Below are 26,677 nucleotides of genomic sequence, written 5' to 3'. Positions count from 1 at the left end.
TCTCAACATCACATCTTTTGCTGCTTCTCATCTTAAATCCATCACATTTGGAAGGACGGCTGTACAATTCTGCATCTGGCCATTCTGATTTAGGTTTTCCATGATTTCCCTACATTGCTTCTGGCAAAGGCTGGGGTGGTTCCTTTGAAAGAGGATAGCCAACTTCCCTCCCCACCCTTCCCTAATCCGATGGGACTGCTGCTGATGACCTTGCTGTTTGGTCGTCACCCCCCCCCCCCCATCAACCAACTTAAAATTGACAGAGAGAATTAGAATAGGGTCTGTGCCTCATCAGCATGTGGCTCAACCTCCTCCAAAAGTACCGGGCGATTAATTTAATCTCCAAGTCTGATACAATACTAGACACTATTCTTCCTATATTAGTTTCACAGGTATTGCCATTATGTAATTCATATGTTCAGTTTTCTTCTTGTAAGCTATTAGGTTCCTGCACATTTCTCTTTCTTTTCAATGTTGCTTCACCTACGCAAATATTTGGCACCTTGTTTTCTGATCTGTAAGTCCATCAAATCCTTTTCAAACAACATGAAAAGTCCTATATATATACAAAGATGAGGTGACTTACCGAACGAAAGCGCTGGCAGGTCAATAGACACACAAACAAACACAAAGTCTTTCCGCTCCCGGGATTGGAATGACTCCTTACCCTCTCCCTTAAAACCCACATCCTTTCGTCTTTCCCTCTCCTTCCCTCTTTCCTGATGAGGCAACAGTTTGTTGCGAAAGCTTGAATTTTGTGTGTTTGTTTACTGCCAGCGCTTTCGTTCGGTTAAGTCACATCATCTTTGTTAAACATCCCATAAGATATAAGATCATGAGCACTTTCCTTGTAAATGTGTTCATCTGGTACTACATGTAATTTCGTGGACTTCCAGATGAAGACACCTATAACTGGTGCCAAATCCACGTTAAAGTAAAATCTTTTTGCAACTGGTTGGCTGCATTACACAAATGTTAATCAATAATTGCTGATGGTGGGATTCGAAGCAAGAGGCACAGTAAACCAGTGATACTAACCACTACTTTCAGTAGGATATTTGGTACTTTCTTGTTTCGAGTCCTATATTTCATATGTTCTCAGAATTCTGCTACCATACTGCATAGAGGCAGTGACCCAGTAAGAATGAACTTACGTTTAAACTACAAAGTGAAAATGATAAAATAATTTTTTATTGTTTGTGAAGACTATTGTAAATTTGCACCACACTATTTGTAAAGGAACTTTTATAAAAGTTTATAAACTGGTGTCATTACTGACTGCACATGGAACTTTCCTTTTTGCCTTATAACATGTTTAATATCCATGACGTTTTTGTGTGTGGATACTACAGACAGAACAACATGACTAGCATATGGACAAGGAAGGAAATGTGCATTTTAACAGAGCTAACATAAGAATTTTAGAGCCATTCATTTTCATAAACAACAAACTGTATTTTACAAACCAGATACAGCCAAGAACTCTCACTGGATAGTGCTACAGCAGAAAATTATGTTGAGGTGCATGTTCCATGCAATGCACTAGCTCATTTATACACATGCAACAGTCACAATGGAAACATCAGGTGTGTTTAACAATGAGAAATACATCCTGTGTGACCTCAGCTTAACCACCCATCTGCAGGTGATGTACATATGTGCATTCAGCTCTTCCTGAAAGATTGTGTATGTCTGCTGTTTGTACACCGGAAGGCACAATTTTCACATTGAATCTTTCTGTTGCTCTGGAACACCGGGAGTCACTTTTTATGCATTCTCAAGTCTCACTCCCACACTTACAGTTACGTCTTCCCGCATGAGAAGTTCAGTAAACATTATTGCCAGCTTGTGTATGGAACCGTGCTTCAAGATATACCACACTCAGAAAAATTACAATAACTTGCATCTGCGTTTATAGCACTGAACGCTATTTCCACATTTCCCACATGCACATACACTAAATGTCAATAAAAAATCACTTCTAAAATTAGTTTTCAGTTTTCTTGTTACAATCCTGTAACACAATTCTTACAACCATTCTAATTGTTGAATAAATGGTTTGCAACATCATTTAAAAAAAAAAAAAAAGAGGAAGAAAGAAAGAAACGGGCATCAACTGCAGTTGGAGGGTTATGCCAGGTGCACATTGGGAAATGGCAGGGGCAGGGGCAGGGGCAGGGGCAGGGGCAGGGGCAGGGGCAGCCTAGCGAAGGAAATATTTTTCATCACAGAGCGTGCACATACTGGGAGGCAGTTCAGCCATTGTCACAGAGTCTTTCCTTGTTAATCCAGTGTTGTTGTTGTGGTCTTCAGTCCTGAGACTGGTTTGATGCAGCTCTCCATGCTACTCTATCCTGTGCAAGCTTCTTCATCTCCCAGTACCTACTGCAACCTACATCCTTCTGAATCTGCTGAGTGTATTCATCTCTTGGTCTCCCTCTACGATTTTTACCCTCCACGCTGCCCTCCAATACTAAATTGGTGATCCCTCGATGCCTCAGAACATGTCCTACCAACCCGTCCCGTCTTCTGGTCAAGTTGTGCCACAAACTTCTCTTCTCCCCAATCCTATTCAGTACTTCCTCATTAGTCATGTGATCTACCCATCTAATCTTCAGCATTCTTCTGTAGCACCATATTTTGAAAGCTTCTATTCTCTTCTTGACCAAACTATTTATCGTCCATGTTTCACTTCCATACATGGCTACACTCCATACAAATGCTTTCAGAAATGACTTCCTGACACTTAAATCTATACTCAATGTTAACAAATTTCTCTTCTTCAGAAACGCTTTCCTTGCCATTGCCAGTCTACATTTTATATCCTCTCTACTTCGACCATCATCAGTTATTTTGCTCCCCAAATAGCAAAACTCCTTTACTACTTTAAGTGTCTCATTTCCTAATCTAATTCCCTCAGCATCACACGACTTAATTCGACTACATTCCATTATCCTCGTTTTGCTTTTGTTGATGTTCATCTTATAACCTCCTTTCAAGACACTGTCCATTCCGTTCAACTGCTCTTCCAAGTCCTTTGCTGTCTCTGACAGAATTATAATGTCATCGGCGAACCTCAAAGTTTTTATTTCTTCTCCATGGATTTTAATACCTACTCCGAATTTTTCTTTTGTTTCCTTTACTGCTTGCTCAATATACACGTTGAATAACATCGGGGAAAGGCTACAACCCTGTCTCACTCCCTTCCCAACCACTGCTTCCCTTTCATGTCCCTTGACTCTTATAACTGCCATCTGGTTTCTGTACAAATTGTAAATAGCCTTTCGCTCCCTGTATTTTACCCCTGCCACCTTCAGAATTTGAAAGAGAGTATTCCAGTCAACATTGTCAAAAGCTTTCTCTAAGTCTACAAATGCTAGAAACGTAGGTTTGCCTTTCCTTAATCTTTCTTCTAAGATAAGTCGTAAGGTCAGTATTGCCTCACGTGTTCCAGTGTTTCTACGGAATCCAAACTGATCTTCCACGAGGTTGGCTTCTATTAGTTTTTCCATTCGTCTGTAAAGAATTCGTGTTAGTATTTTGCAGCTGTGACTTATTAAACTGATAGTTCGGTAATTTTCACATCTGTCAACACCTGCTTTCTTTGGGATTGGAATTATTATATTCTTCTTGAAGTCTGAGGGTATTTCGCCTGTTTCATACATCTTGCTCACCAGATGGTAGAGTTTTGTCAGGACTGGCTCTCCCAGGGCCATCAGTAGTTCCAATGGAATGTTGTTTAGTCCGGGGGCCTTGTTTCGACTCAGGTCTTTCAGTGCTCTGTCAAACTCTTCACGCAGTATCGTATCTCCCATTTCATCTTCATCTACATCCTATTCCATTTCCATAATATTGTCCTCAAGTACATCGCCCTTGTATAGACCCTCTATATACTCCTTCCACCTTTCTGCTTTCCCTTCCTTGCTTAGAACTGGGTTTCCATCTGAGCTCTTGATGTTCATACAAGTGGTTCTCTTATCTCCAAAGGTCTCTCTAATTTTCCTGTAGGCAGTATCTATCTTACCCCTAGTGAGATAAGCCTCTACATCCGTAAATTTGTCCTCTAGCCATCCCTGCTTAGCCATTTTGCACTTCCTGTCGATCTCATTTTTGAGACGTTTGTATTCCTTTTTGCCTGCTTCATTTACTGCATTTTTATATTTTCTCCTTTCATCAATTAAATTCAATATTTCTTCTGTTACCCAAGGATTTCTACTAGACCTTGTCTTTTTACCTACTTGATCCTCTGCTGCCTTCACTACTTCATCCCTCAAAGCTACCCATTCTTCTTCTACTGTATTTCTTTCCCCCATTCCTGTCAATTGTTCCCTTATGCTCTCCCTGAAACTCTGTACAACCTCTGGTTCTTTCAGTTTATCCAGGTCCCATCTCATTAAATTCCCATCTTTTTGCAGTTTCTTCAGTTTTAATCTACAGGTCATAACCAATAGATTGTGGTCAGAGTCCACATCTGCCCCTGGAAATGTCTTACAATTTAAAACCTGGTTCCTAAATCTCTGTCTTACCATTATATAATCTATCTGATACCTTTTAGTATCTCCAGGGTTCTTCCATGTATACAACCTTCTTTCATGATTCTTAAACCAAGTGTTAGCTATGATTAAGTTATGCTCTGTGCAAAATTCTACCAGGCGGCTTCCTCTTTCATTTCTTAGCCCCAATCCATATTCACCTACTATGTTTCCTTCTCTCCCTTTTCCTACACTCGAATTCCAGTCACCCATGACTATTAAATTTTTGTCTCCCTTCACTATCTGAATAATTTCTTTTATTTCATCATACATTTCTTCGATTTCTTCGTCATCTGCAGAGCTAGTTTGCATATAAACTTGTACTACTGTAGTAGGTGTGGGCTTCGTATCTATCTTGGCCACAATAATGCATTCACTATGCTGTTTGTAGTAGCTTACCCGCATTCCTATTTTCCTATTCATTATTAAACCTACTCCTGCATTACCCCTATTTGATTTTGTGTTTATAACCCTGTAGTCACCTGACCAGAAGTCTTGTTCCTCCTGCCACCGAACTTCACTAATTCCCACTATATCTAACTTTAACCTATCCATTTCCCTTTTTAAATTTTCTAACCTACCTGCCCGATTAAGGGATCTGACATTCCACGCTCCGACCCGTAGAACTCCAGTTTTCTTTCTCCTGATAACGACATCCTCTTGAGTAGTCCCCGCCCAGAGATCCGAATGGGGGACTATTTTACCTCCGGAATATTTTACCCAAGAGGACGCCATCATCATTTAATCATACAGTAAAGCTGCATGCCCTCGGGAAAAATTACGGCTGTAGTTTCCCCTTGCTTTCAGCCGTTCGCAGTACCAGCACAGCAAGGCCGTTTTGGTTATTGTTACAAGGCCAGATCAGTCAATCATCCAGACTGTTGCCCTTGCAACTACTGAAAAGGCTGCTGCCCCTCTTCAGGTACCACACGTTTGTCTGGCCTCTCAACAGATACCCCTCCGTTGTGGTTGCACCTACGGTACGGCTATCTGTATCGCTGAGGCACGCAAGCCTCCCCACCAACAGCAAGGTCCATGGTTCATGGGGTGTGCAGTCCTTCAAATGTGAAGGTACCAAACTCCATTAGGTTCATGGGCTCATGCAGAAATCTATATTTTCTAAGGGGTGTAATGTCTAAAAACCAACTGCAAGTGAAGAAAAAATCGCCGTGTTCCTGAGTTAAGTTTTACTGAAATTTCTTACAATGTAACGATTTAAGGAAGAGTTGGAAAGGTTACTTTGGAAACTTAATTAGAGAAATTGTTGTTACTATATATGAATTGAGCATGCGGTTCCACAGCTGTACTAGAAGGCACATTTGTTGAGTTCTGAAGAAGTGTCAAAGACACACTTCTGGCTTCTGATGAGTACAATGGATATGTAGCACTTGTTGCATCATAGTTCCACGGTGGTTCGAGTTCTTGAGCTGTAAGTCTGTGAGTTCCTAGGAGAGATGCTTCTGTTTGCGAAATCACTTCAGATATTTTACCTCAAATGAAATATTGACCTGTCAGTGGCATATTTTTCTTGGTCCATCAATATGAAGAAATGGTAGGGAGGGTTACTGACAGATGTTCAATTGCTCTTTCCTTTGGTCTTTATTTGCAATGCACAATGGAATGTTGTGTAAGCTTGGAAAGATCAAGTTTCTTCATTTTCTTTAGTTGTTTGTGACAACATTGGTGTTTGGTTAATGAAGAAAGCTCAATCCTGCAGGACCATCAGTTCGAGATGTAACCTCCTTATAGCCACCGATATTTCCAATACCTTCACCTTCATTGTCATCATTCTGAGACACCACCCAGTGGGAGCATGTGTTATACTCACGCAGTAAACTGTGTCCCAGACATTGTGCGGCGAAGGCGGAAGCAGGTGCTGTGCTACCCTGCCCTGCTCTACACATCAGTCTGTGCTGTTATATATACACCCGTGGGTCACAAAATCCTTCCCTGCACCCTCCTGCCCCTCCATTCACCTGTTGCATGCCTTCATCTGTTGCATCCAAATGTGTGTACATTCTACTCTCATTCAGATATCTCCCCAAACACCGGTTTACCATTTTCCTACTAACCAGGCAACATTTCGTCTAATACCCGGATTCCTTGTTTTCAACAATTTTCCCATCAGCAGCATGTAGATAGTCATTTCCTGCAATCCTCAATTTGTTTTGTTCACAGCACTGCTGGGTTACACATTTGCCCTATCTGAGCTGTAGAATTTCCAGTAACTACCATGAGGGTTATCAGCTGCATATGTAATGACTAATGACATCAGTGACTCTTTTATCATTTCCAATAGTGACTTGCTCACAACATCGTGACTTGCTCACAACATCGCAGAAGTCAGGGCCACAGAGAAACCTATGAGAGCATCCTTTTGTTATTTATCATTTGGCAGTAGAATCAGGAGATGTCCATTCAGTACTCTACTGCGAAGGTAGTCTCTGAAGGAGTTACACAAACATGTTGGTAACTTCAGTCCTGAAAGATTATCAATAACATTGTTTATCACAGCAGTGACATCATATTCATGGTAATCATCAATAATTCAACTTGAACCTTGATTCTATTATGGATTATCTGTGCCACCACTTTGCTTGCAATTGTAAGCAAGGTGATTCCTCTCAAATTATGCCAGTTAGTGATGTCTCCTTTTTTGGGAAATTTGATGGGAGTCACCCCTCCATTCCTGCACTCACACTTTTCAAGTTCCACATCTTTATGGTGGAGAAGAGCAGTGGCTGGATCCAGGACAGTAGTCAGAAGTTTTGCGAGAACATTATCTGACTCTGGAACCTTTCCGTTCTTTAGCTGTAAGATTGCCGTCTCGATTTCTTCCTTTGAAGGTGGCTCTGAATTAAACATATTTTCTGCCATTTCAGGATTACCTTCATCTTTTGGTTCTCTTTCTTATTCAGACTGCAGATAAAAAAAGGAGAAAGCTAGTTTTAGAAGTAGCTGTTCTCATACAGTTCAAATAAACAAACAGAGTCATAAGTGAACAATCAAATAAACTCATTGCTAGTCCACATTTTTTTTTTTTTTTTTTGGGCAGGTTTTGAATTTCATTCAACTCCATTAAAAAAGAGTCATATGTGGAAATCTTTGGCAAGGTGCATGATACCAGAGAAGATACTGCAGGTTTTGAGGGAGACTTACAATAACTACACATGCTGAGTCACCCATGACAGTAAGCCTACAGTTCACCAAGAATGTGTTTTATCTGCAACCATTTTTTACTGGTGCTGGATGGCGTGATATGGGAATTGGAGAAGAAGAAGTAGAAGAAGACAAGAATACAATGGGGACTGACAGAGATTGGAAGATCTAGAGCTTGCCAACGACATCCTCCTCTAGCAAAACCATATTGACATGGAAGGAAAGCTGCAGTACCTTGAACATGAAGCCAGTACTATTGAGCTGAAAGTGAATGCCACCATGACGAAGTTTGTGAAAATTGATACAAGAGATCGGAGAAAGCTGAGAGATGAGGATGTTGAACAGGTAAACCAGTTCACGTACACTGGGAGTATTGTTATTGAAGATGGAGGAGCTGCTGCTGAAGACAGAGCACGAACCCATGGGGCCTTCATTCAGCTGCATGCATTACGGAGGGCAAGAGAGATTTCCGTAACAACAAAACCACAAATATTTAGAACCAACACGAAAGCAGTGCTGGTAAGTGGATGTAAACCTCGTAGGTTATCTCTACAATCGCCAATGGTTTGCAAGTCTTCGTCAATAGATGTCTTAAAAGAATCCTTAAAATCGTTTGGTAAACATGATATCCAATCATTGGAATCAAATGCAAGAAGAATCTATTGCTGTCCAAATCAAGAAAAGGAAGTGGTGCTGGATCACACACACCCTTTGAAAAAGCGAGGATGCTGCAGAGAGAGATGCTCTCTGCTGTACCTCACAGTGTAAAAGGAAACGAGGAAGACCATGGTCAGCAAAGAGGAGGACAGCGCAAGGAGAAGCCAAGAAAATGTTTGCAGAGTTGAGGATCCTTGGCCCAAATCAAATGCCCTGGCTGAGCTTCATTAAAACCCTATGCTCTGCACAAGAGCAACACGAAATAAGTCAAGTAAGTCATTATAAATGATTGCAACTGCTCTGTTTACTATGTACGGTTCAGTTTTCCCTTCCTGAAACCATAGTGTGTTTGGTCAAGATCTGTTAACATTCTGTGTGCAATTATCTGATTATATGAATCGCTCTTATATTTCGCACAGTGTGTTCAGCAAGCAAATATTATTTAGTGACTATGGGATCTTTGACAGCACCTTTTTTGACGTAATGATATATTTGCCTGCTTTCAGATGGTTGGTATCATGCCTTGAATCAAATATCCTTTGAACTGGTGGTTAAGGTAGGGATGTAAATATCCAATATGCTCAACATCACCCAAATGATGTTCTACTGTCCATGACTGTAGTTCAATTAATTTCCTGCACTACGTCCTCCAAGACGATCCAACAAAAAAAATATAGGAAATTTATCCATTCCTCAGCGACCACGATGCATAAAACTTTTGAAAACATTAACTCCTCGCAGTTATCTTTTGGTGCATCCTATCAATATAGTGGCACTGTTTTTAGCTTCCGAGGACCCTTTGGGAAATGAAACCTGTTTTCTTGCTTAGTCATGTTAACATTCAGTTTTATCCAGTCCTCCTCGAGTGCTCTGTATCAGGCAGTTCCAACTGGAATGCTCATCTGAAGGCAGTCAGACAGTAGGGTTATACGAGGTGCGGCTAGAAAAAAACCGGACTGATGCTGGAAAAAACATTTATTTGCAATTATTTACAATTTCATGTTATCTCCTTCAATGTACTCTCCTCCTCGGTCTCTACACCGCTCCATACGAATTTTCCACTGTTCATAGCAATGCTGCAGATCATTTTCGGTAAGTCCATATATTACTTCCGTCGCTTTTTCTTTTACTGCTTCAACAGTCTCAAATCTAGTTCCTTTCAAAGCTGACTTGACTTTAGGGAAAAGAAAAAAGTCACAGGGGGCCAAATCAGGTGAGTAGGGTGGATGATCTAAGATGGGAATGTTGTGTTTTGCCAAAAACGTCTTCACTGACAACGCACTGTGAGCTGGGGCATTGTCTTGGTGAAGGATCCATGACTTTTTTCTCCACAAATCGTTCCGTTTTCTCCGTACTCGCTCACGTAGGGTAGCCAGGACACTAATGTAGTAATGCTGATTTACTGTTTGTCCCTCTGGTACCCAATCAATGTGCACAATCCCTTTGATGTAAAAAAAAAACACATCATTGCCTTGAATTTCGATTTTGACATTCGTGCTTTTTTTTGTCGTGGAGAACCAGGAGTTTTCCAATGCATCGATTGGCGTTTAGTTTCGGGATCGTAAGTAAAAAACCACAATTCATCGCAAGTAATAACATTTTGTAAGAAGGTGGGATCACTTTCAATGTTTTCCAGGATGTCAGAACAAATCATTCTTCGGCGTTCCTTCTGTTCAATTGTGAGACACTTTGGAACCATTTTTGAACACACTTTGTTCATGAAACTTCCTGGCAGATTAAAACTGTGTGCCCGACCGAGACTCGAACTCGGGACCTTTGCCTTTCGCGGGCAAGTGCTCTACCATCTGAGCTACCGAAGCACGACTCACGCCCGGTACTCACAGCTTTACTTCTGCCAGTATCTCGTCTCCTACCTTCCAAACTTTACAGAAGCTCTCCTGCGAACCTTGCAGAACTAGCACTCCTGAAAGAAAGGATATAGCGGAGACATGGCTTAGCCACAGCCTGGGGGATGTTTCCAGAATGAGATTTTAATCTGCCAGGAAGTTTCATATCAGCGCACACTCCGCTGCAGAGTGAAAATCTCATTCTGGACACTTTGTTCATGTTGAAACTTTCATGAAGAATCTGCCTAACACTTTCCTTGTCAACTCCTGTTAACTCAGACACTGCTCTGATTGTTAAACGGCGATCTTGTCGAACAAGTTTACCGATTTTTTCAATGTTTGCATCAGTTTTTGCTGAGAATGGTCTGCCAGTGCGAGTGTCATCACTGGTGTCTTCGCGGCCATCTTTAAATCGTTTAAACCACTCAAACACTTGTGTTCGCGATAAACAATCATCGCCGTACACTTGTTGTAACATTACAAACGTTTCACTTGCAGATTTTCCTAGTTCGAAACAAAATTTGATGTTAACACGCTGTTCTTTCTGTACACTCAACATTTTCCGACGCACAGACAAAACGTCAACTACTTAAAACAGAACGCCACAGGCAGACTGAGAGCAGGAGGCAGATGAAACTCGAGCAGTAGGCGGAGCGAGAGTCACGTGACAGGCCACGCGACTTTCAGCCTTATTGCATTCGTTTTATTGTTTCACCAGTACTAGTCCGGTTTTTTTCTAGCCACACATCGTACTTTATGTGATCATATTGCCTCAGCTGAGTGAACACAGGCTGGGTGGACAAGTAGCTTGTACACTGCACAGAACATAATCAATAGGGCTGCCTAGCAGGTAGCTTATACTACATGCACCTGTAGTCCAAGGATCCTCAACTCTGCAAACATTTTCTTGGCTTCTCCCTCCGCTGTCCTCTTTGCTGACCGTGGTCTTCCTCGTTTCCTTTTACACTGTGAGGTACAGCAGAGAGCATCTCTCTCTGCAGCATCCTCGCTTTTTCAGAGGGTGTGTCTGATCCAGCTCCACTTCCTTTTCTTGATTTGGACAGCAATAGATTCTTCTTGCATTTGATTCCAATGATTGAATATCATGTTTATCAAACGATTTTAAGGATTCTTTTAAGACATCTATTGACGAAGACTTGCAAACCATTGGCGATTGTAGAGATAACCTACGAAGTTTACATCCACTTACCAGCACTGCTATCGTGTTGGTTCTAAATATTTGTGGTTTTGTTGTTACGGAAATCTCTCTTGCCTTCTGTAATGCATGCAGCTAAATGAAGGCCTCGTGGGTTCATGCTCTGGCTTCAGCAGCAGCTCCTCCATCTTCAATAACAATACTCCCAGTGTACGTGAACTGGTTTACCTGTTCAACATCCTCATCTCTCAGCTTTCTTCGATCTCTTGTATCAATTTTCACAAACTTCGTCATGGTGGCATTCAATTTCAGCTCAACAGTACTGGCTTCATGTTCAAGGTACTGCAGCTTTCCTTCCATGTCAATATGGTTTTGCTAGAGGAGGATGTCGTTGGCAAGCTCTAGATCTGTGTCCTGCGGAGCAATGTTTGTGCAACCCCTCTACATACTTTTATCTCCTACCAGACTTCAGTAGTAAATCTGTTAGTTGAAAAAAATTACACCAAATTCTTTCGTTATTCTAACTATAAATTTCTCCTGGTTGCTACACCTGTCTTCAAAGTGAATTATGCAAAAACAGCCATTTTGTTTAATGAAATCATTATCACCATTTGACTAAGTTTTTGTTACTCATTTATTTCACAATCACAATTTCACCTGAAGGGATGTTTTTACCTGCAAAGGTAAAAAAACTCAGTAAATACTGACACGTCAGCATTGAAATATCATGACATATGTGGACATGTTGCCTCATTACAAAATCTGAGTGAAAATTAAAAACAGGGGATACAGCTGGTATATACACATCCACAAATGTGTTTTAACAATTCGATGACAATGTGTTGTTCAGATGTGTTGGATGTTTACTGACTTTCTTTCGCCTTTGTGCTTGGAAACGGCTCTACAGCCAAAACCACAATAGTGAAACAGATTAATAATAAAAACTTACAGTCAAGTGGCAGCAATGATTTCTTCAGATAATGTATTATGACTGTGGTCACCGAACAAAGAAACTTTATTTCAGCCAGTTGTTTGGTTTTCCTGCCTATTGGAGAAGCATCACAGTTGCTAGGGAAAAAAACAAAAGGGAGGGGTAGTCTCTGAAATCTTCCAGAGTTCTTTCACAAAGGATACAAGTCAAATATCACTGACAAAAAATCTGCAAATAGTTTTTGCTTTTTGAACAACTGATTTATTTCACCGTAATTAGTTTCACGCTTAGGCCCCTTGTCAAATGGCATCAAGGATTTCTCACACACATTTCCCAAAAAGAGATCTACAATTTTGTGTTTTATAGACTTTTTGCAGGTAATTTACAATATATGATAATTATTTGAGGGAAAGTTTTACTAAAGTTGAAGTAAAACTAAAGTTAAAGTAAAACTTCCCCTCAAATAAATAAGGGAAAAATAAAATAAATAAATAAAGTACCTCTATGGGCAATAACAAAACAAACAACTTACAATACTTAGAACTTACCGGTAAGGATGTTTCAGACAGCCATAAGCATCTCTATACCGCCCATACAAGGTGCCGTACGACACACCAAGTAATTCAGCACCAGTCTTCATTTCCAATTCTTTGCTCTTTATAGCATCCATTATCCGCCTTGTGAATGGCTCCTCCCAAAACTGCTGCCGCCTTCCTGTTGTCAAGTAGTCATTTAATTTGATGACATCCCTGTACTGCTCTGCTATCTGACTTGTTATGCCACTTGATGGTGTCGTCGTAACTGGTGCACCTAAATTTTAAATGCAAATGCTAGTGTCCAATGAGCAACAAACTGAATGTGTAACATAACATTAAATTCAGGTAAGTTTCCTACCTACTTCATCAATGTAGTGATTAGATACAATTCTCATAGGAAGATTGGAAGACTCAACATGATTAATTCAAAATAATAATAAATTATATTTGACAACTGAAGAAAGAGCCTAATGTTGAAAGCGGTGCAACAAATTAGCTTTGGCGAGGACAGAGAGTGCACTGTTAATACTTAGTTGATGTCTGCACAGTTACATAAAAACACAATGTCAAAATGTTCAAATGTGTGTTACTTACTGCTAAGGTCATCAGTCCCTAAGCTTACACACTACTTAACCTAAATTATCCTAAAGACAAACACACAGACCCATGCCCGAGAGATGGTTCGAACCTCCGCCGGGACCAGCCGCACAGTCCATGACTGCAGCAACACAATGTCATAATTTGGTAGCAACAATAGAAAATTTTATACATTGGAGAAATGAGGCAAATTGACACGCTTGACAGTGTGTCATTTTCATTGAAAAATAAGTATAAGTTGGGAAAAAATTACGAAGTAGTCTGATGGTTTCAATGCGTTTTATCAGTTACGTAGGAGTAGTGGAGATGGGCGACGTGTTCTTGAACTAATTCAAAAAGCTATATCCTTCTTTGGAGCAAACAACTGGTGACTCAGAAAAAAGGAGTGTTAGGTCTTCATGTCCAAACTGCCTATCCAGTGATGTCAGTGAATGGAACAAAGATTCTAAGGCAGGATGCTGCAATGGCATCCCAGGCAAGATGTTGAATTAGTCACTATGTCAAAGACCATTACAGTATGCAACTTCTCCCAAACTGCAGAAAAATACACTACAGACAACATACATGTATGTTGTTTATATTCCATACTTTTATGAGCAGCTTTTGTCCAGGATGAAAAGAACAGAAAGCAAAAAAAAATTATTTCTTTAGAGCACTGCATTAAAATGTGAAACACTTTCTCACTTTTTATTTCCATTCTTGATTTTGGGGGTGGGGGGCGGGCTTGCAAGGAACTACGAGCCAGCTCTTCAGCTCTTGACTATGAACAGACAAAGCTTTGAAGACTGGGTGCACTCGGCCACTCAAATGGAAGCAAGCAAGCTGCAAGTAACTGACTTCTGAGAGTTGGTGAGTTAGCTCACTGCTCCACTATCCCACTAGACTCAGCACAGATAGAACTGCTGGCGAGTTAGCTCCCGGTAGCCACTCACTACTCCCCAACCACTCTCAACTCTGCATGGAGCTGATTGCTAAGTGACACAGGAGTCCTCCCACTCTCTGCTCTTTTGCTTTTCTTCACTGATAACGGTCACATTTAAATCAAATCCCTTCTTAATCAATGCTCTCAATTTGAGTTTGGCTCACCCTGGATATTGTTTATTATAATGGCAGTATTTACATTACATTATTAAATTTTACATATGGATGTATAGGTTATAGAATACACTGTCTGTTCATTAAATCTAGTTTTAAGTTTCACTGTTTAAAAGATGTTTTAATTTTTTCACATATTTTTCAATGCTGCAGATGTGAAGGTGCTCATCTAGAAGAGCTTCATGCGACATATAATATTTTACTGTACAGGATAAAAAAAGGAAAATGCCATTACTTCCAGCAGATAACTTGCTGTTTGTCTGGCTCCTCATCAAACCTGAATAAATATCAAAATTCCAGCTTCCCCACTCCTCTTGTAGGTCAAGAAGCTAACCAAGATATTTTCTTTTGTGACACACTCACCCAACCGATTTTTATACGCACCAACCGATACGTAAATCGGTCAATGTTATGAAGCCAACCACACTAAATACTATTATGGATTAGATTAGATTCAGTTTTCGTTTCATAGACCCGAAAAATGAGATGATTCTTGTGGGTGTGGACTATGTCAGAAAGTGTAACATAGAAAACACAAAACATTTGAATATAACACCTACTGCCCTGGTCCTTTGAAAAATAGGTGAAAACATAACAGTGAACTGGATCTGCTAATATTTACAGAACTAATACACTGTCAGAATGAAACACTGATATGCACTTTTAATAAATGTACCACACACAAAATACCTAATATTGACTGTTGTGACTAAGTGCTGCCGAAACTGACATCTAACAGACAGTTTTACTTAAGCTGGTCTAAGTCCTGTTAAGATATTCATCTATAGAGTAGAAGGTGTTGCCTATCACAAAGTCTTTCAAGCCCTGTTTAAACCATGCTTTATCTGAAACCAAGTTTTTAATGCTTGCTGGCAATTTATTGAAAATGTGTGTTCCTGAATATTGGACTCCTTTTTGGACCAAGGTAAGTGATTTTTGGTATTTATGTAGGTTTTTCTTATACCTAGGATTGATACTATGTATTAAGCTATTGGTTGGAAGTAGATGATGAAATTTAACACCATCAACCTCTTTGCTCTGCATGTCTTCACATGTTATACACATGCTGGAAGGACATCTCTTACAGGTTCTCAACTGCATATAGTGTGTCTTTTCAAAATTTAATGACAGTGAATTATCTTTAACCATTTACTAATGTCAGTGAAATTTTGATTAGCAGCTATTTCTAAATTTGTGCTTGACTTGCTACTTATTGCAATGTTTGTATCATCTGCAAACAAAACAAACTTAGCATCTGGCAATGTAACAGACGAGAGGTCATTAATGTACATACGAAAAAGCAATGGACCCAAGATGGAATCCTGAAGAACACCACATGCAATTAATTCCCAATCAGATGAAGACTGACAGCTTACTGCACAGGTATTTTGCAGTGACACCCTTTGTTTGCTGTTTATTAATTAAGATTCAAAACATTTCGCAGCATTGCTGGTGACACCATAATATTTCAATTTACTTAAGAGAATGCTGTAGTTCACACAGTGAAAGACTTTTCACAGGTCACAGAAAATGCCAGTACCCTCTAATTTATTATCTAATGAATTAAGTACATTCTCACTGTAAGTGTAAATAGCTTTCTCTATACCAGAACCCTTAAGAAAGCCAAACTGTGACTCGGACAATATATTATTTGGAGTCAGATGCTTAAGGAATTACTTTAACACAGCCTTTTCAAATATTTTTGAGAAAGCTGGCAAAAGTGAAATTGGTTGATAGTTTGATGGTGTCTCTTTATCCCATTTCTGGTAAAGGGGTTTACTTTTGGCATATTTTGGCCAGTCTGAAAATTTTCCACTGATAAGCGATTGATTACACAAATAACTTAAGATAGGATTCTACTTGCATGACATTATATAAACTACATTTTAAAAAAACTAAAACATTTTAGCCCAAACTGTAGTTTACAAATTTGTAAAACATTATCGAAGTCTCTAATAACCAATTATTTGGTAAAATTAAAAACTATTTGACTACTGTGAAGGAAACAATAGGTGAACAACTATAAATAATAGTAGTTCCTATGCACTCACAGCATGAGGCTATTATCACCAAATGTAACTTTAAAGTCACTGCCATAATAATGAGCAATGTTTCACACATGAGATCAACTGGCATGTTTTCCAACCTTCCAAATGTGTGTTCAATGTTTTGCACATTCTTTTGATCTTTATGTTGCAACAAGCAACACAGTTTTGTCAAAAGAGCAGCCACTGTTCACCGTTTTTCGAAAAGAGATGTTTTTGGTTAAGCGAACTTGTTGAAATACAAAAAATTTAAAAAAAGACCAATCACCATCCAATTATTGCCATAACTGGTAGGAAATCTTCACTTTACGAGTAGTTCAATGATACCATCACGCAGTTTGAAGGAAATCACGACCCGGTATCTGTGATGACTGCGAAACTAGACAAATATGGATCTAAGGCGTATATGTCTAGAAGCATCCCTAAACTTGTGGGAAACTAGATAAATGCTGTGCCCAACACTTCCTCAGTTGATTCTGACGAGATTTGTATCCCAACATCAGTACCCAGGGAGCATGTATTATGAAAACGAGGAATAAGATGCATTAAGTTATATAGCAGTTTTCATATTATATTTTCAACAATGGAAATTGCAGTCTGGAATATTTACAATGTAAGGAAAAGACAGAGTGTTACTTACCATAAAGGTAACACATTAAGTGGCAGACAAGCACAACTAAAATACCCTTCCACATTAGCTTCTGGCCACAGCCCTTGTCAGCACATCTCACACACACATGACTGCCATCTCCAGCAGCTTGGATCTGAATGCCCATGCTGGTCCAAGCTGCCAGTGATGGTGCTCATGTGCACGTGAGGTGTGCTTGCTTGTGTGAATAAGTGTGTGTGTGTGTGTGTGTGTGTGTGTGTGTGTGTGTGTGTTTGCGCGCGCGCGCGCACGCTTTTTCTGAAGAAGGCTGTGGCTGATGCTAATGTGTGTCTTTTAGTTGTCCTTATCTGCAACTTAATGTGTCATCTTTATGGTAAGTAGCAATCTATCTTTTCCTTACATTATTTTTGTTTTCAATAAAATTACGAAAAAATAACAACACAGTGAGCTACGGTGTGTCCCATGCAAATCTCTTTAGAAGCTGTGCAATTTTAATTCTCTGAATTCCAATGTGTCTTGGCAATAATCACATTAACACCTGTTTCAGTTGGCTCTGTATTACATTGCATCTGTGTAGGTAACATTATGATTCACCATAGTTGTACAAAACATCTAAGTACTGCTTCCTGTGAGTATCAAGTTGGTAAAATTAAGATTTTATTGGCACAGACAAGAGTGTAAAATAGGCCCGTGTTCCAAGGCAATTATCTGTCGTGCAGGATAAATTTTCATTCTTGGCACAGACACTTCTCATACAACTATAGCAAATAAGGAAGGAGGAAATTGAATTAATTATTAAACCACAGAATACTAAATACCTACATGGTTTGATAAATTACCAAATACACTTATGAGGAACAGGGAAATTTACAATTAAATTTTAATAAAGGCATTTATGTGTGTGTCTTTTAAGTATGTTCAGCTTCCAGATGGATTAAAATACAGGTTAGTAAACTATATAAATACAGAAAGATATAATGTATGCAATTATAGGTAAATTTCCTTATTATCAATGTAAAGACTTTTTGAAAAGGCTACACATAAGACAGTAGCAACACACATCAATATACATTATTTGCTGCCAGTTTCACATGCATCAAGAAAGGAACATCAAGAAGTGCCATGGAATTGAATGGAAATTTCAACATTGGTCTATTTTGTGCTTATTGAACATATATGACACAATTTCAAAAATTCTCTATTTGCAGATTTCACAGAAGTCATTTCTGAAAGATATAGCATAAAGAATGAATTTTTTATAATGTTAATCCTACAGTGAAAATATTTTCCATTTTTACACTGCAAAATCTAATTGTGACAACTAACTACCAGAGCTGCATATTATACTATCTTGATGTTAACCCATCTCATACAAAGTTTCTAATCACAATTACATCATATGCAAGGTGGCTACAGGTATCCGAACAACTCTGAGGGCTACTTGTGTGGTGTGGAACTTTACAATGTTAGTTCATGTGAAGAACATACAACCATGAATCATCACTCTTTGAAAAAACTATGAAGTAGACATGAAGTACACGTTTAACTGAAGCCAAACAGATGAAATATAATCTAAAATGGATAAATACAGGGTGTTTCAAAAATGACCGGTATATTTGAAACGGCAATAAAAACTAAACGAGCAGCGATAGAAATACACCGTTTGTTGCAATATGCTTGGGACAACAGTACATTTTCAGGCGGACAAACTTTCGAAATTACAGTAGTTACAATTTTCAACAACAGATGGCGCTGCAAGTGATGTGAAAGATATAGAAGACAACACAGTCTGTGGGTGCGCCATTCTGTACGTCGTCTTTCTGCTGTAAGCGTGTGCTGTTCACAACGTGCAAGTGTGCTGTAGACAACATGGTTTATTCCTTAGAACAGAGGATTTTTCTGGTGTTGGAATTCCACCGCCTAGAACACAGTGTTGTTGCAACAAGACGAAGTTTTCAACGGAGGTTTAATGTAACCAAAGGACCGAAAAGCGATACAATAAAGGATCTGTTTGAAAAATTTCAACGGACTGGGAACGTGACGGATGAACGTGCTGGAAAGGTAGGGCGACCGCGTACGGCAACCACAGAGGGCAACGCGCAGCTAGTGCAGCAGGTGATCCAACAGCGGCCTCGGGTTTCCGTTCGCCGTGTTGCAGCTGCGGTCCAAATGACGCCAACGTCCACGTATCGTCTCATGCGCCAGAGTTTACACCTCTATCCATACAAAATTCAAACGCGGCAACCCCTCAGCGCCGCTACCATTGCTGCACGAGAGACATTCGCTAACGATATAGTGCACAGGATTGATGACGGCGATATGCATGTGGGCAGCATTTGGTTTACTGACGAAGCTTATTTTTACCTGGACGGCTTCGTCAATAAACAGAACTGGCGCAAATGGGGAACCGAAAAGCCCCCATGTTGCAGTCCCATCGTCCCTGCATCCTCAAAAAGTACTGGTCTGGGCCGCCATTTCTTCCAAAGGAATCATTGGCCCATTTTTCAGATCCGAAACGATTACTGCATCACGCTATCTGGACATTCTTCGTGAATTTGTGGCGGTACAAACTGCCTTAGACGACACTGCGAACACCTCGTGGTTTATGCAAGATGGTGCCCGGCCACATCGCACGGCCGACGTCTTTAATTTCCTGAATGAATATTTCGATGATCGTGTGATTGCTTTGGGCTATCCGAAACATACAGGAGGCGGCGTGGATTGGCCTCCCTATTCGTCAGACATGAACCCCTGTGACTTCTTTCTGTGGGGACACTTGAAAGACCAGGTGTACCGCCAGAATCCAGAAACAATTGAACAGCTGAAGCAGTACATCTCATCTGCATGTGAAGCCATTCCGCCAGACACGTTGTCAAAGGTTTTGGGTAATTTCATTCAGAAACTACGCCATATTATTGCTACGCATGGTGGATATGTGGAAAATATCGTACTATAGAGTTTCCCAGACCGCAGCGCCATCTGTTGTTGAAAATTGTAACTACTGTAATTTCGAAAGTTTGTCTGCCTGAAAATGTACTGTTGTCCCAAGCATATTGCAACAAACGGTGTATTTCTATCGCTGCTCGTTTAGTTTTTATTGCCGTTTCAAATATACCGGTCATTTTTGAAACACCCTGTAGCTGTTCACTACAAAGAGGTGGTGTTGACCAAAACACACACACACACACACACAGTCTCTATCGTATCTGGGTGCTAAGAGTCAGGCCTCGTGCCCAGAGATGACAGTGGATGCGCTCACGCGCGCACGTGTGGTGGTGGTGGGAGGGGGGGGGGGGCAGCGGCACATGCAAGCATGTGTTTTCTACGTCTGAAACGTATAATATTTACCAGAATTTTTTCAATGTGCCTGTCAATAGCTCAACACCGCCTCTGTGTGGTGAATAGCGATTTATCTATCAATCAGCATCACTATCATCATTTTTATTATTGCATCTGAATTTTAATATATTTTTGGATACACAAGGCACATGTAATGACTGGAACTCTCCAGGACAGGTTCCAGTGTCCAATGCAGACGTTCAAGCTGTGCAGCAGGTAGTACCCATAAGAGATTGCTACATGAGGTACAACTATGGCTGTAAGCTGAACCGGGGGGGCGGGGGGGGGCGGCAAGGTTACTCGCGTCCATGACATACCCTAAATCACACGTGCCTCCTGGGTGGTGCTAAATGAGTAACAACAGGATAAGACTGAACTGCCCAGAAAGGCCTCTCAGTCATAGAATGCAGAGCAACAACCAAAAAGTCCTTCTCAGGACACACAAGTTCGTAGAATTGGACCCTCTATTCGTATATGTCAACTTAACATCGAAGGAATAAGCAGGTCGAAATGTGACTGTCTATCCCAACTATCAAAAAACCATGCAGTCAATGTCATTGCACTCCAAGAAACAGACACAGCAGACGATCAACAGATAAGGAGCAGAGGGGAAAATACCAGGATACAAACTAATAGCCTCAAATAACCATCTAAAATATGGTCTTACACTTTACATCAAGCATAATATGAAAAATTATCAGGTAGTTTCAGTGAGCAGCGAAAACGATATTTTCACAATGTCAGCAAACATTTATAGTGTAAAAATAGTCAATGTCTACAAGCCTCCCGGAGTAACCTGGCCTACTCCTCATTTACCATCTCAGCAGCATCCATCTCCATTCCTGGGCGACTTCAACAGCCATCATAATCTATGGGGATATTGTGAAAATGACAGTAATGGTGAAGCTCTTTGTGAATGGATGGAAACCGTAAACTTGGAAGTAGTTTTTGATACCAAGGATCCACCTACCTTTCATTCGGGACGTTGGAACATAGGATATACACCTGATCTGTGCTTCACAACCCAGCTTCACAGCACCCATCCCAGATATGTCGCTCAATACTTAAAAGATTCAGACTGCAGGACACGTGACATCACTTAAGTAGCGTGGATACACAAACATGAAAAGTTAATGTTTTAAATTAATATACATAGTGTTGCTAAAAGGAAAGCAAAGCTTTCACATATAGTATTTGTCTCTAAGGTTAATAAGCTGCAAGAGAAGCTAAGCTTTCATATATAATGATGATATTTTTTGCGCGTGTTACACTTTAAGGTATATCACACAAAAGTGCCATTAAAATTTTTTGCCGAGTCCAGTGACTTGTCCTCAGAGTTTTCCACAAATAAATTAGCTACCGCAGAGGAGAAAGAGCTTCCTGTAGCACTACATCAATTTGCTCATAATAACGACATGAATGTCTGATCTTCTGGGCACGAAATACTTCTAAATGGCTCGTCATCAAATGCTCTGCGATTTATGAAATTCATCATACATTCCCGCACATAGTTCAACTTTGAAAGTAACGCTTTTCAAACCACCATTTGCAATATTTTGCTGCCACCTGTTAGAAATAGGTTTGTTTCAGTAGTCGTCAGAGAGCGCCAGATAAGAGGTGCCACCGCGCCTTGGCAGCTCCTGTGACACAGGAAGCCAGTATGTTCGTATGTGTAAAACATTAAAAGATCTTACATTATGTCATAAAGGAAAAAAAGACATCAGAGGATACTCTGAGAGCATCAGAATTTCGTGAACCATACTAAAATGGCACATTTAAAGTGCATTATTAAAGAGCACATTCGTTGTCCAGATTCCCAATGATGTAGGTCTCGACCTGATATTACGCTTTTCAGAGTGGGTTTCGGGATGTAAATTTTCTATATTAACTCATTTTTGATTCTTTATTATGGCATAATGCCATATGTGCTAGAAGATGAAAACATGCACTTGAAATGCAGCAAGCAGTTGAAATTAGCCAACAGTGTGGAACCAAAAGATTTGTTTCAAACACATTGACTGCCTCAGCGTAAAAGATTAATAAAAACCAAATTTCTTTAGCAAACCAGCAAAAATAAATTCTTTGTTCTACAAGGCGTTTAATGCATGGCTGTCAGAAAAGTGGAAATAAAATAAAATCTGAAACTAATAACGTATATTAGCCTTCCGTAATTATATGAATGTATTTTAATTAACTTGATAGCTCCCAGCCACAGAAATCCATTTTGTTATCATTTGATGTGAGTGCAGTAAACGAAGAGGAAACAGCAAACTCACTAAATGTAAAAACAGGTCACGTGGAAACTACACACTTCCCCACTCTATCTCAGACTGCTCTGCGCATCAGCCTCGGATCTACGGCATTTACGAACCAGGACAATACTAAGATTGTGGCGCCCCCTGCCCCCTCCCAGTCCACCTCCCTCGAGCGTTTCAAATGTGTCAAAAATTTAAAAAAATCAAATTTTCCAAAACATGTTTATTTTGTAGGGAACATCTTTCTGAAGAGTCTCTTACATATAACATATATTTTCATGGAAATGTAAGACATGTTATTTGGTCTTAAGTGTGGCAGAGTGCAGTGCTACCCCTCTTCACACAGCATTCTTCTATCACATGTCACTGTATTTCGCATCGTGGAATTGAAATGTGTATATTTTGTACTGGATGCCATAAAACTACATTCAGGACAGTGGAAATTAAAATGTCCTGTGGTGCCTCTCCTGCTCCCAGTCGCCCGGTTTGACATCCTATCCCTCTTTTTAAAAGAAACAACCACACCCACTCGAAATTAATACTAGATGGGATTATTTGTAATCAGGAGAACAAGAACTTTTCAGAAAATTTGCACTCTATATTGCCTGTTATCTAATAACTATCTGTTTTGGGTGACATAAAATTAAATATAGGATACATAAAACCAATAAAGACAAGAGACATACAATACAGTACACATTTCTTCAATCCTTAGCTCTTAGCACAGTTTTCTACATGGCGCGCTTTCCTTTCTGCGAAAGAATCTATTACCTCATCAAAGTTCGTCGAACGTTTTGCTACATGAAAAATCAAAATATCATTGTCTAATACTGTGTAAGCTGTTAATACAAATAGTAACCATGACTGGTGTGGTTTCTCGATCTGATTACATCTATTTTGTCACTGTCTGCTAGATAAAACAAAATAGGCCTTTCTAACACTACAGACATAAACGAGACTGTTTTCGCACAAAATGTCACTTTGATAACACGACAGAATATAATTCACGAAGACCAACATAAAATGCCTATCAGACCTACTAAAAGCAAAAAATTTTATGTTAGAAAATAGTTTCACATTTCGTTCATATGCTCCAGTTTCTCGAGTGTGAGATCGAAAAGAAGTAGTATGAGATTTTTATATAAATTTGGAATCATCATATTCTTCCCTAATTTGTGTGATTCCCGTTTCTTCCTTCCTCGTTCTAACAAACAATCATGTCATGATTACTTCTGGAACTATTCCTGCCTTTGTCAAAACTTATTCGCTGGTTAACTTCACTAACCCTGCCAGAATCACCGGTTTAGTTATCACTGATTATTCTCCGGTTAGGCATTGTTATGTTTGTACAAACCATTTTCCGCAGTACTTCCAGAATAGAACTTAAGCGGCTGCTAGACGGTGACTGTACAACTGACTCTTACTAGTGTAGCGATCTGGCTAAAATTTTTCTGACAAAATTTCATTTTCCTGGATGCACCGAGAAGATAATATGTAACCCTTCTTACCTGTCATTCCTGTTAGTTGATTATTTCCACTCTGGTAGTCTGAATCTATGGATTTCCCTAGTAATTCAAACAACGCTGATCGTTCGCAAACCCAAACAACAACATAATCAGACAGCGATTGGCGTTCACTCATTCGGCTTTACTCCGCTCAGCTTGTACAGCCCGGTCCCCTTTTGCCTGCAGGAAACTTTATTTCTAGATGCGACGAGTATTCCCCTGACAGAGACATCATGTACACTACGCACGCAGTCAAAAATCAACTTACAATTCTTCTCCTTCTTCTTCTCTCTCTTCTTCTTCTTCTTCTTCTTCTTCTTCTTCTTCTTCTTTTTTTTTTTTTTTTTTTTTTTTTTTGCTGTGGAACCAAACTGCTGACGTCATCGGTCACTTGGCTTACACTACTTAATCTAACTTAAACTAACTTACGCTAAGGACAGCACATACACCCATGCCCGAGGGAGGATTTGAACCTCCGACAGGAGGAGCTGCGCAGACCGGGACAAGTGGCCTCAGGCCGCACGGCTACCCTGCGGGGCTTATGATTCATTCAGAAATCAACTTGCAGAGTGTGTTCAAACCAGGGATGTGCATCAAAATCATATGAGTACTCGATAGACCAACGTCCACTGGATGCTAGGCGCTTTGTGTGAAACAAGGTTTTTTTTTCTCTTCAAGAATATGAATTTGCCCCCCCCCCCCCTTATAGATCCGGGCGCGCTGCATATGCGTGAATCTGGCATCTTCGGCACAGCAGTAAAATTTTTCTCAGTTGCATCTAGCTGCTTGCTGCGTCTGCTTACATAGCCAACAGCCACATTTTATGTAGCCAGAATGGGAGAAACTACTATTCATACACCACTCAACTGCGCATGCGCATGAGCCTGCTTTTAACTGCTAAAACGAATCTAAAGTAAACAGTTGTGATGTCACGCTCATCGGAGGCAATTTGTTGTTATGAAGCATTGCATAGTCTTCCTAAAGCCTTTGACACATTTTGCTGTTGGCAAACGCTTGTATGAGCACTGCGTTTCCTTGCATTTTATGTTTTATTTTCGTCCCCCCCCCCCCGGATGAAAGTAGATTTTTTCCATGTTATGTGACAATATACTTTCCCTCGGAACTGTAAAACTTCTCAATCCTTTGAATGATAAAGGTTTTATACATCGGCATAGAACTTCCCAGCAATTTAGGCAACAAAATCTAGCAGAAAACACAATGTGTTTTGGAAAGATCTTTGATGCGCAGCAACATGTACATTGCATATTTTTGTATTACAAATATATAAATATGAATTCCACCAAATACAGCTTGGTGGTTTCTGAAGGACTAAAATGGAGAGTGTGATGTGCTTTTGTCAGTCAATCATAGTTCATGTCACCTGATCTTGCCAGCGATTGACAGCACATATTCAGAGGAGAAAACACAAAATGTAGTCAGCCAATAGCAACATGACTTGAGTAGCACAAACACACATATAGGAAAAGTTAATTGTTTTAATTAATATACATACAGCATAGCTACAGGAAAAACTAAGCTTTCACATATAATACAGGTCTTTTCTGGCGTGTTATCCTTTAAGACATATAAACACAAATGTACCGTAAAATTTTAAATAATGGCATAAATGGCTGATCTTTAGGGCCCAAAATTTTTCCAAGTGGCTGGTCCTCAATATATTAGTTCTGAATGAGAGTTAGACACTCTGTGAGATAAATTCATCAGACATTCTCACACTTAACACCTTCATCTTGCGTAAAAGGAAATTTACTTTCAATGGAGCACTTCTCAAACCACCAATCATGACCTGTTAGAAATTTAATTAGTTGTGGTGCCACACTCATCAACAGCAGTCTGTCGTTACACAGTCTTGCATAGTTTTCGTCCTAAAGACTTCGATACATTTTGCTGTCAGCAGATGCTTGCATGTGCACAGTGTTTTGTTGTAAATTGTGCAAATTTTTAGCAACTAAAGCTTTATTTTGGTGTTCTTCTCTCATTTATGTTTTATTGCTGCAGTATTCTGCAGCGGCGGGCCAAAGTAAAATTCTTTGTTAGTGTATCAGTTCTTACCAGTCAAAATTACAAAAAATTAACTGTAAACTAAAGAAACTGGAAAAACCTTGGAATTCAAAAAAATTGCTGCATTTTCTCTGACTTCCCATGATGTATACAGCCTGCCCGCTGTGCTAAGTGGGGTCATAATAATGAGATTCCACTATATTTGAATGTGACATGACTGAAAAAGTAAAAGAACACCTTCATCCAAACACTTTTAGGTGGACTAGGTAACCTAGGACTGGCACATCTGTTTGATACATGTACTGCATTGTGTAAACGGCATTCAGGTATTCTAAGTAAGTGAGGTGATCTCTTCTGCTGCAGTACCCATTAAGGCTGTGAGTACTTCTAC

The 26,677-nt window shown here is 39.8% G+C and overlaps 1 protein-coding gene across 7 annotated transcripts in view; it reads right to left on the bottom strand.

The window, feature by feature from the left end:
* The window catches only part of LOC126253041 (longitudinals lacking protein, isoforms H/M/V), a 176,176-nt gene that overhangs the window by 38,698 nt on the left and 110,801 nt on the right, over positions 1-26,677 (bottom strand). For all 7 annotated transcript variants that reach the window (XM_049954124.1, XM_049954116.1, XM_049954164.1 and 4 more), the window contains one exon: positions 12,831-13,092. In XM_049954124.1, the coding sequence (XP_049810081.1) occupies positions 12,831-13,092 (262 nt within the window). The remainder of the gene's footprint in view (positions 1-12,830; positions 13,093-26,677) is intronic.

This window comes from Schistocerca nitens, chromosome 1 (genome assembly GCF_023898315.1).
Source record: "Schistocerca nitens isolate TAMUIC-IGC-003100 chromosome 1, iqSchNite1.1, whole genome shotgun sequence".
NCBI lineage: Eukaryota > Metazoa > Arthropoda > Insecta > Orthoptera > Acrididae > Schistocerca > Schistocerca nitens.
This window is presented reverse-complemented; position numbering and strand designations above follow the sequence as displayed.